Raw genomic sequence first — 12,100 nt, forward strand, 5'->3', positions numbered from 1 at the left:
TCTTGTTCTTTGGAAGACTTCCCACATTCTGCTGAATGTAGTTGGAGTGGTAAATATGCAGAAGGCAGCAAAAATATTCAAAGATAGCTTATCTTGGAGACCGGGAAGAAAAGTGTTAGACTTCTGTTTTAAGGCCTAAAATGCAATGTAAGAATCATATATAAGAATGTAATGGAACATAAAAAATGTGCTTAATATACCTTATTGATAAAAGTGAAACCACATGCAGACCACCTCAGTGTTGTTATTGTTAACTAAAACTAGTAAGAATCATTTTTGCTTATTTAATATAAATAAACTAAATATAATAATAACTTAAACAACTTAAATGATGAAATGTTGCAACTAACTGAAATGGTATACATTTAATTATTAAAACTCAAACTGAAATAAATATGAATTAAAGTGTCATCAAATTATAATCAACTAATACAAATGACCACATAAAAACAATGATCAAAACGAAAATATAAAAATAAAAGTGAACATTTTGATAAATACCATAATAGTAGCCTAACTTATATAAATAATACTAAAATAACACTGGTGTGCCTTATAAAAATGTACCATACGTTTTAATAACACTAACCACTGTATTTGTATACTAAATATATGAAGGTGATGGAAAATGTTTTTTTTTTTTTTTTTTCATAATAGTGTTTTATATCAGTTACATTGATCTTACCCATTTCAAAGACATCTTGCGAGCTGTTGATTTAGAGAAGTGCCATCAGGCCCAGGAGAGAGAAGAGCAAAAGGTTTGCACTCCATCAATAATGCATAGTTACAATAATGTAGACAAATGTTTGCTCCAGTTTTTAAACACAGTAATACAGTCACATTGATGTAACTAACGAGGAGCCGTCCATGGCTTTACATGTGGTCAGTATTAAGGATAGACGGATGGTTGTAATAATAAAACACCACAATTTGAATGCATTGAAACAATGACAATAACATTCATAACATAGTGCCTCGTTTCTGAGGGGCTTCTCAGATCGAGGACCCTGACAGAGGCCCGTCCTCCATCTTTGGTTACTTGGTCTTAGTAGTTAAATTATGGTTAGTGAAAACTATTTAAACTAAGTAAACTCGTTTCAAGCTGTTAGATAATAGACATCATTTGCGTATTGCACAACATGTTTCACTTTGTAGTACGTGTTTCTTTTACCACTGACAACTTGGTTTTAGTGGCTGCAGCAGTTTTACTTTTACTTTATTGTAAAACACATCCAGGCGCAGATTCATAACTGACTGTCAAGTTTGAATGCCATCGTGTCTTCACTGTACAAGCTGGAGCTCTACCCGAAACTGTCAAAGGGAGCGCCCGGTCGCGTCGCGTCGTTCCTCTGGTGTGCGTGAATACTTCCTGGTCCAAAGTTGTGTGTACTCAAATCAAAGTCATTTGAGCATGAAGTTGGATGGTGAACTCACAGCAGGGAATTACACTTCAACGGACACACACACACTTCTCTAAACTGAGGAACAGAGAAGTTCAATAGTATAGCCTAATTCATTATTCAGCGTTGACGCTTAGCAAACATGATGCGAACAGATGAACATTATCCACGCAACGGAACCCTGAAGTCTCATTGTGACCAGAAACAACAGGAAAACAACAGTTTGAAGAATGGATATCACAAAAATGAAAAGGTATGTCAAACTGCATCACTCAATTCATCGCAAAATACGTCAAGTTAAATGTGTTCTTTTAGTTAAAGTTTAGTTAAATGGGTACAAGGGATAATGTTTAAAAATGTTGATTTGAACAGAACGCTGTTACTTTTCTACAACATGTTCAAGCGTTTGATTTACCGTGGAATTTGAATTAGGAGGTCCGATTCATCTCACCGAATCGGTTCGTTCAGGTGTTTCGTTTAATGAATCATTTCAGAAGAACGATCCACCAATTCGTTTGAGTCATCACTAAAATATGCTTAAAGTTCATGGGCGCTTCTGGTAATGAAATAAATGTTTACTCCTATGTACATATTATAAAAGTAACCATATAGTTTAACTGTTAAAATTGTGTAACCTAGCCACAGGTAAAAAACATGGTGGCTTCTCTCTTAAAGGGATAGTCCACCAAAAAATGGAAATTCTGTCATCATTTAGGCTACTCACCCTCAAGTTGTTCCACACCTATATGCATTTCTTCTGAACACAAATGTAGATATTTTGAAGAATATGGGTAACAAAACCTTTGATGGGACCCCACTGACTGACATGGTATGGAGAAAAAAAAAATACTATGGAAGTCAATGGGGCCCAACAACTGTTTGGTAACAGACATTCTTCAAAATATCATCCTTTGTGATCAGAGGAAGAGAGAAACTCATACAGGTTTGGAACTTTAGGGTGAGCAAATGATGACAGCATTTTCATTTTTGAGTGAACTAACCCTTTAAGAGAGAAGCCACCATGGTTTTGCCTATTGTTACTAACAATTTTTACAGTTAAACTATATATGGTTTCTAAAAACAAACTATGTTATTTGTCAATAAAAGTTTCCTATTGGTTATGAAAGATATGGCTTAAGCACACTTACATTTATCATTGAATTATGTTAATTGGACTGTTTAGGTCTTGTAGTATATCTTTGAATATCATTTGTCTGCTAAATTAAAGTGCCATTAAAACAGTATTAACTATATTATAATGTTTTGTTAACCTGTGGTATTGTAGGTGCAGAAAAATGGCACGGGAAACGGTTTTCATCAGCCTCGAGTTAGGGGTGAAGATTCATTCGAGGAGGCCCCCATGTATGTGGCTGTCCTGACATACATGGGCTATGGAATTGTCATCCTGTTTGGCTATTTCAGAGACTTACTTAGAGCTATTGGATTAGAGAAATGCCATCAGGCCCAGGAGAGAGAAGAACAAAAGGTAGGTTTGCTCTCCATCTAATACATTTAGCACAGGAACCACCATGTAGAGTTTGTTCTAGTTTGTCTTGCTCTAGTTTTCATACACAAAGGGAAGAAAATCTTTATTATATATTATATTTAGCATTACCTCATGTAGGCTGAACCTTATACCGAGTTGGTAGGATTTATAGGATTAGAATAACATCTTTCTATGTGTCTAAAAGGCAAATGTTCTGAGAGTTGCATACTTAACATTAAAAAATAACTGTAAAAAAATGAGTATAGGCAAGGCAAATTATTCTCAAACACAAAGTGTTTTCTTTCATGTCATTTTATTTACACACTGTTCACTATGGAAAATCTCCATGATATGTGTGAGGTGATGCTGGGGAGGTTAAAGACGCAATTAAACCCCAAAGGACAGTGACTTCATTATTTCTGCTCACAGTCTGTCCGTTGAGAAAAGATGCCTCTTCTCACTCAAAGCTTGTAATATTACGTTAGATGTGATTATTAAAAGGCATAAATTGAGCTATTTCAAATTTAGTTGGCAAGATCATGAAATGATAAACTTTCAGAGGGAGTCACACCTTTAGTAAAATAGTGTTAAATTGGTATGAGTGAACACATTGGGAATATTTTGCTCTGTGCTTGCCATGTTTTTCATGATCAGCGTGAATCACTCCAGCCAAATTGTCACGGCCTAAATCTCTAAGCTAGCTGTCTAAGCTTAATCTTTAAAGTGTAAAAAATATAAATCAGTCAAGAAGTGAGCGCAACAGACATTTCAGTGTAGGAATGCTGCAGCACCACCATTTGCCATTAATATCCAATGAAAATAAATATATGAACCGGAAAGAACAGGTTTTTGCACATTTCACAGAGTGTGCTTGATATTTAGGCCCATACACTCCATCAGCATATAAGAGCAAAATTTACATAATCTCACAGCATTTCCATTCTCCCTTTTCCTGTTTAACAGAGGTTCCTACATTGCCGTTTGAGTCACACACCAGCAAAGCTTTAAACTGTGTGCTTTGTGTTAAATGAGAACAAAAAATGGCTATAAGAATCAATAAGAGAGCAGTTTTTGTTTGAGCTTTCTTGGTGTCTTAAGAGAATGCTTTGAATGTGTGATCTAAAACGCTGGGCGAAGATCAGACACCTCCTCGGTGACCAGAAAAACTTGAGTGGCAGTCAAAAGCTTATGCAAAAAAACTTGTAAAAGTCAGACTGCAGTTTGTTGCGGCTTTGTTATTTTCTGCTGTCTTAACTATCTCCATAAATAGGATTCTTAACAGTTCAAAGTAGGTTTAATAAAGGCAGCACAATGAGGAGTCTGCATAGCCTCTTCTTTGTTCTTTGGCAGAGTTTACTTAAGGACAAGATGTGGGTGAGTCTCTCAGGACTCTGACACTCAAAGAGCAGATGGTTTTGAAACATTCACCCGGTTGTAACTACCCACATGTAAACAGTATCTTTTTATGGCTGATCTTGGGTCACCTGTCCCTCTTCTTTTTTAATGAATAGAGCATATTGCGGAAGGGAAGCATGAAATACTGATGTTAGGTTGTGTTAAAAGTGCTTCTGGTTGTTATGTTGTAATTGATTTCTTGTATTACAGGACTTTGTTCCCCTTTACCAAGATTTTGAAAACTTCTACACCCGGAACCTGTACATGAGAGTCAGAGACAACTGGAACCGGCCCATATGCAGTTTACCCGGTCCGGTTTTTGATCTCATGGAAAGGGTATCGGATGATTACAATTGGACTTTTAGGTAAATCTATGCTTTGCATAAAACAAGCTGTTATAACTGTTGAAAAGGGCATGATGTAGAGGTGATGGTTCCTGGTATAAGGTGTTGATTGTCAAGTCTTACTAACTAGCTTAACCAGCAAAACTGGTAAAACAAATTCACCAGAAAGCATTTCATGCGTCATTTTTTGACCACACCAGCACTAACCAGCATTCTTTTAAAAAGAAATTCATGCTTTTATTCAGCAAGAATGCATTAAACTGATAAAAAGGGACAGTAAAACTTTTAAGTTGTTACAAGAAAAAAACAAATAAATGCTGTTCTTTTAAACTTTCTGTTCATCAAAGAATCCTGAAAAAAATCCATCTGTTTTCAACAGTGATAATATTAAGAAATGTCTTTTGAGCAGAAAATCAGCATATTAGAATGATTTGTGAAGGATCATGTGACACTGAAGATGGTAATGGCTGGTGAAAATTCAGTGTTCACATCACAGGAATAAATGACATTTTAATGTATATTAAAATAGAAAACACTTATTTGAAATTGTAATAATATTTCAAAATATTATTCCTTTTTTTATTTATTTTTTTTTACTGTATTTTGGATCAGATAAATGACTTGATGAGTATAAGAGACTTCTTTTAAAAACATTATATCAACATTTTAATACATTTCATCAGAGGAGAAAAATATTAAGTGACAGTTATATGATTTTTTTTTGGACTTTTTTCCTCATTTTGTTCTGTAATTTCAGCTCATGTTATTTATTGTTTCTTTCAATGGCCGCCCTAACATGAACTGCTGCTTTGTATTGCACAAAGTTCTTTTATATTATACCCACTTATTTTAGTTCTACCCTAGAACAAGAATGATCTATGTACTGGCTAGTCAGGATAAATCAATATCAATAACGGTTTGGTTGATGTGTTTCTTCTCTGTCAGGTTAACAGGGAGAACCATTGAGAACGTCATAAACATGGGCTCCTACAACTATCTGGGTTTCGCTGAAAACAATGTTGACTTCCTGAAATCCGTAGCAGAGGTGACCAGACAGTATGGGGTGGGCGTCTGCAGCACAAGACAGGAACTAGGTATTTGTGTGGTTACACCACAAACTAAATGTATCTCAGAAACAGGTCACCTATAGCGTCCAACATTGTTTTCTTAAAGGGGTCATTTTCCATAAGTTGGTATGATTCTTTACGGTCTTTATGTAAAGTTTGTAACATTCTTTGGTTAAAATTCCTCAATGGTTGTGTAAAACAACACCCTTTTACCTCAAAAACAGCTCTGTTCACAGCGACCCGTTTCGGTGCATGTCTCTTTAAATGATAATGAGCAACTGCTCACCCCACCCCTCTCTTCCGTGGGGTGTGTCGACACAAGACACTTAAAGTGCTGCCTTGGCAACCTGTCTTGGCAGAGACAGTATACAAATGGCTAAGGGAGGAAATATGTTAATACGGGACAGTCCGTCAGCGGTCGTGGGCGGAGCATGAGCAATATGACATCATATTGCTCAGAAAATCCAAACGGCTTGATAGTGCTTTTTGTGGATTAAAAGAAAAGGAGTGAATTGATTTTTTTTTTTTCATTGTATGGTGATTGTGTTCACACTGCAAAGACACATTTATATGCAAACACCATATATAAAAAAAAAAATTGCATCCGATGACCCCTTTAAGAACAAGCATGGTAGGTTGTTTAGCAACTATTATGGTTTAGTAAATGCCACCATAAACCCGTCAAAAGCATTTTTTTCCATTTGTGATCTGACCTGCTTTGAGCAGCATTAACAGAATTCCTCCTTCACCAATATATTTATTAATGGCCCAGCCTGTTTTTGAATTTGCAACTTAAGTTGATGATTGACTGACCTAATTCATATCTCTCTCTACAGGTTTCTTACATATGTTATGATAAATCAAATGACTCATAATGATCTTCCCATATTCCCATGCTGACATTTTTTTTACAAATGTCATGTAGATTGTGTAGGTTAAAAGCTGGCTTGTTTGCAGTAAGGCTAAGAGTTGAAAAGGTTATCTGTACCACAGTGAAGGAAAACCAGGAAATCTGAGGGAATTTTAAAGTGCCCCTATTATGCTATTTTAAAGGCTACTCATTTTGTTTGGAGGGCTCTTATTATAGGTTTACATGCATCCAAGGTCAAAAAACACTTACATTTTCTCATAATATACATTATACATTACCTAATTTCTCAGAGGCTTGTTTTAAGATTCAGGGCCCTATTTTGCATAGATAGATAGATAGATAGATAGACAGATAGTTTATTATAAAAGCATACATCTAGCTTACACATTTACCCAAATTATCATACGCCTGTTTAACCGAAGTTAATTTGGGTGTGTTTCTCCATCCCCAACGTCCCTGACGAGAACGTTGGTCTCCTCGGCTGTGAACTGCTCCTGGTGTGCGCCTGGCAAATCCGCCGTTATAATAGCAATCCGCCATGGAACAAGCGCGCCTGCTCTTAAAGGGAATGTGAGATGACGCTCTGATTGGTTTATTTCACGTTACGCCCAAACCACACCTATGAATAATGAAGCTACTTCAGACCAACCCATTTTAGATTTTCGTCGGGCGCAAGAGTCATTTATCCCGCCGGTATAATAGCAACAGCGCCCAAGACCCGCCCACAAAGTTACTTGCGTTTTGCGCTATATACTTGCGTTTCAGATCGTTAAAATAGGGCCCTCAGTCTCTCTAAACCCCTCCTTTCCGAGAGCCTACTCTGCTCTGATTGGTCAATAGGTCCAGTCTGTTGTGATTGGTCTACCGCTTACAGCTCTTTTCAGAAACAAAACGCCCATTAGCATATTCGAATTTCAGCTTTCTCAGCACTTGATACACAGTGTTGCAAACAGTAATTCGTTTTTCTGTATCAATTCCAGCGTGAGTTCTCATTGGCATTCCTACATCAAAGTAGATTCAGATTCGCAGTGCAGAAAACGTCTTCTCGACATGTCACAACACCAACCAAACTCTTCCAGGCCTCGGCTACAACAACAGTGTTTGAGTGCGGGTCAAAGTAGACGTTGTTCGTGGGCAGCCAATGAATACCATAGGCATTAAGCAAATTTGTTACATTGTTACTTAGGTATGTAACAGGAAGTAAGACTGGAATTGCTGACGACTCATTTCAGCAGTTCAGAATCGATTATTTTTTTAGGAGACAATAACTTTATTTCTGTCATGGCTACTCTCTGAGTGTTTGGCATGGTAATGGGTCTTGGTGGAATAGATCTGCTACGCTGCTGCTGCTGTTGGTTATTGCTGCTGCAGAGCAAGTACGGGACTTGCTACATACATGACACGCTGTGTGAGCAAGTAAGACAAGCTGTACAATATAGCATACAAGAATTACCCATAGCAGATCTATACAGGTGGAGTTAGGGAAGGTGGAGGGTTTCTGAAAGTGTGCTGCACTGCTAAGGGAAATGCTAACCAAGTATTTAAAGGTTGAGCAGCGAGCTTATTGGCTACTGATACGGTAGGAACCAATCAGCTGTGCCCTATAGAAAATTATATGATTACAAGCATTTGAGTTAAGGACCTATTAGCCTGCGCCATCTAGAGTTTCATTACAGAACTTTGTGTTTGTAATGAACAAGTTTCGTTGCAGACATTTTACATTCACAAATATCTATATTACACACTGCATGAAAGGTAATATTTGAAAAAGCATGATTTAAAATAATGATTTCCCAGCTTGAAAAAGTCTGTATTGAATATAGATTTTGTTGTTGTTGTTGTTGTTGTTTATGCTAAATTCTATTTAATTGGTTGGAAAATTGTTTTTAAAATGCCTATTGAGTGATCCCAAACAACTTCCATGGAAATTAATTTGGTGTGGAAACCCTTGATGGTGGTTTAGAGATTAGACATGTTCAGTGGCACAATTCTAAGTAATTTGTTTGAACTGATGTTCTAGCATCTGGTTATTCTGGTTTGTTACATATGTGACATTTTTCTTAGCTGCTTGATGACTGTTGCTACACTCACTACTGTTCTGACATCAGCAAGGCTGTAAAACATCACATGAGCACAGTTGGGTCAAGTACACATTACAGTTAAGCTGGAATTTGTTGTCACGGTTTTATTTCACTTTTTCTTTGTCACAGCTTTTCTGTTTTTCTTTTCTCACATACACTCTTACACAGTATAAATGCACATCCCTCTTAATGATTCAATTTTTTCATCAGATATAAGATCATTCATATCCGTAGAAGTAGGTAAAGTTGGTAATCTGAAATGTTTTATCTTCGGTGCTATGCAGTGAATGTACTACTTTGGTGAATCTGAGCCAAATATCAGAAACAGACACGAAAAGAACATGTGATCATGAGTCATGGGGGTATTTGTGTGTAAAGTCCTTTCGTATCATTCATTATTCATTTGAGGGATTCATTTCTTTCTTTCTGTATCTCTCAGAGTCGTTCCTTTGGGATATATTTCTGCAGGCCCTCTGTTAAATGAGCAATAACAACTAACCCCACGACTCCCTATTAAGATGCATTTCTAAATTAGACGCATGTGTATGTATTATATATTAGGGATGGCCATTTTTAAATAATTTTGCAGTCAATGTTCTTAAACAAAAAATTAGTAACTGATTATTTTAAAATTCTTTATTTTATTCACAAACATTACATCACCAGTGTTTCAAAATAATTATAAAATAAATATTAAATGATATATTATTTAAAAGTAAATGTATGAAATATGTCAAATATTAAAGTATATAAAAATAGTTTATATTTAAAAATTAAGTATAAATATTCATGAATCTTGTTTTACTAAGTGTTTAAAGGGTTTGACTAATGAAAGATTTGCATTTAGGAACAGGAATCAAAATCTCAGAATTACTACCCTTAAATTTGTACTGGAAAGTGGCATTGAATCTCCCAAGTTACATTTGATTACTATTTTACTCACAATTTATGTGATGTTATGTAATGTTTGTTTTGTTTCACTATAACGTGGTCACGGTTGACAGGATGTTTTTGTTCTAATTGCAGGATCAATAAAGCCTGTGTTTGTTTTTGCTGACAGGTTTTAGGACTTCTTCATCATTCATTTACAGACATTCTGCCTGGAGTGTCTCTGTGTCTTTAGAATTCATTATTTTGTTTGTGTGTGTGTGTGTGTGTGTGTACTTGTACAACTATCTTTGTGAGGACCGTTTTGAGTTTTTGACCATTGGAGTGAGGACAAAGAGAGTAAAGTGAGGACATTTTGGCTGGTCCTCCAATCTGAGACCCCTTTAAAGGCCTGTTTGAGGGTCAAGACTTGGTTATTGGGATTAAGGGATTTAAGGTTATAATTAGGTTAAGGGTAGGTTTAGGGTTTGGCACTTAGTTGTGATGGGTAAGGTTAGGGTAAGCGGCTAGAGATTGCATTGTGTCAATGAATGTCCTCATAAAGATAGATGTACAAGAGTGTGTGCGTGTGTGTGCGCGTATGCGTGTGCGCGTGTGTGTGTTTTCAGTCACCATGGACTATTTAAATGTACAAAGAGTTAACATTAATTTACAGTTGTCAAACACTAATATCACTGAAGCACGTTGCACTTTTGAAGGAGTTGACAACATAATGGGTTATTTAAGTGTCACATTTATTGTTACGAGAGCTTAATGTTTCACCATGGTGATGCAGTCATTGTACAACCAGTGGGTGGCAAATGTTGTTTGCTACACTAGTTTCTTATGAGACAAAAGTTTTCTTTCTCCAGTGCACTTAAGGGGCTCATAAACCAGATTTTTTCATTGAGCTACATCCTTTTTTGTCTTATTGGAGCTATTTAAAATATTAATCTATTTTCTGTTTTGTTTCTGAAAATCAGTTAATATGAATTGAGCCCAGAACAGTTCACAGCACCAGTGTTTAAAGGAATTTTGCAAATGTTAAACAAGTTAAGCTTTAGGTGTGCTTTTGATTACTAGAGAAAATAATTTGGCTTGTCCCTCTGTTTTTAAAAACAAACAAAAATAGCATTTGCAGTGGAAGTCTATGAAAAAAAAAAAAAGTGAAGCTTGGCTTATTAGCAAAATTTACAGACTTTCAGCGATTTGCAATGAACAAATCAAACAAAAGTAATAAAAATAGCTCAACACAAAGTTTTCCACAAACTCAACTGAAAATACAACTTTTAATGAGTTCTGCAGTCTCACAATTATTCAACCCCCTGAATAGAATCCTTGCAACAGCACAAATCTGCAAAACAGGTGTTGTCTCAAGCACACCTGGTGCAACTAATGAAGCCCTTGATTAGTTGCATCGGGTGTCATTGGACCTTCCAACAGGACAAATATCAGCAAAAGGGTGTTCTACTAAGTGCTAAAGATGCATGCCATGAAGGGGTTAAATAATTTGAGACTGGAGAAGTCATTAAAAGTTGCATTTTCAGTTGAATTTGGGAAAACCACTTGAAACATTTGCTGTGTTGAGCCATTTCAATTACTTTTGTTAGATTTGTTCATTGCAAACTGCTAAAAGTGCAATGGGGAAAATGTTATGCTTTACTCTTTGTGTATGTATTATTCTGGTGCAGTTCCTTCACCCATAAACATTCACTGTAGATATTACTGTAAACATGATTTTCTGTGGTAGTCTGTGCCCACAGATGATGTTGACTGAGCTTCATTTGTATTTAACCCTGAACATAACTCATTACTGTTTTCAGAGCTGTTCCCATCCATTGAAATTAAATTAGGTTAAGGTTGAGAACTTTCTGTTTTATGGGCAGTTTCTGCTTGTTTGTACACTCCCAGCAGGTGAATGAGATCTTCATGGATCTCGCTCTCATTTCTCACTTCATTAGACTACTACAATACCCCAGTTACAAGTCAAGACCCTTATGTGTTTTCCTCTGTATTGAGCGAGCTTCTCAGTTATCACACTGAAGTGCAGTTTAGCCACCCTGGACCTGATTCAGGTTTAATCAAACTCATCACCCTTCAGCTGCTGTGAGAGGGAATGATCAGAGGTCCGGAGTAATCAATGGTGTTTTAGAGTACAAAGCTCTCCAAAGGAATCATGTAAAAGGAGAGGCATTTATTCACAGACCAACACTGAGTGTGTTGTGCATTCACTCTTGACTGCTGTCTTATTCGGTAGGAAATATCTTTAGCCCAGATTTCTTGCTTTAAAGCTGTTAAACAGACCTTTATGGTCTTTTTGCCACTTTGGTGTGTGAGAGGGGTCCATGGGAGCAGAAAATTATGGGAGCCAGACTCCAATTGCCCACATGAGTATAGTGGTGTTTTCAAATTATTTAATTTGTTTTGTATTGTATGTATGTGTGCATGGTTGTGCATTTAGATTTGAATTAATAATGTAATTTTACTTTCTAATAACATTCCAGAACTTAAATAGAATTTTAATTAAGACCGCAAACAGGATGCAGACCTGTTATTTGAATTTAAATTTAGGGAAGTTCAATTAAATTG

At 36.3% G+C, this 12,100-nt stretch overlaps 1 protein-coding gene across 1 annotated transcript in view; it reads left to right on the plus strand.

Moving 5' to 3' along the window:
• Positions 1–1,151: 1,151 nt before the first annotated feature.
• sptlc3 (serine palmitoyltransferase, long chain base subunit 3) overlaps positions 1,152–12,100 on the plus strand; it is a 31,876-nt gene continuing 20,927 nt past the window's right edge. The window contains exons 1-4 of the mRNA XM_079856271.1: positions 1,152–1,653; positions 2,686–2,886; positions 4,492–4,646; positions 5,571–5,719. Of these exons, the coding sequence (XP_079712397.1) occupies positions 1,543–1,653; positions 2,686–2,886; positions 4,492–4,646; positions 5,571–5,719 (616 nt within the window). The 5' untranslated portion in view covers positions 1,152–1,542. The remainder of the gene's footprint in view (positions 1,654–2,685; positions 2,887–4,491; positions 4,647–5,570; positions 5,720–12,100) is intronic.

Source organism: Squalius cephalus, assembly GCF_949319135.1.
Source record: "Squalius cephalus genome assembly, chromosome: 21".
Classification (NCBI taxonomy): Eukaryota; Metazoa; Chordata; class Actinopteri; order Cypriniformes; family Leuciscidae; genus Squalius; species Squalius cephalus.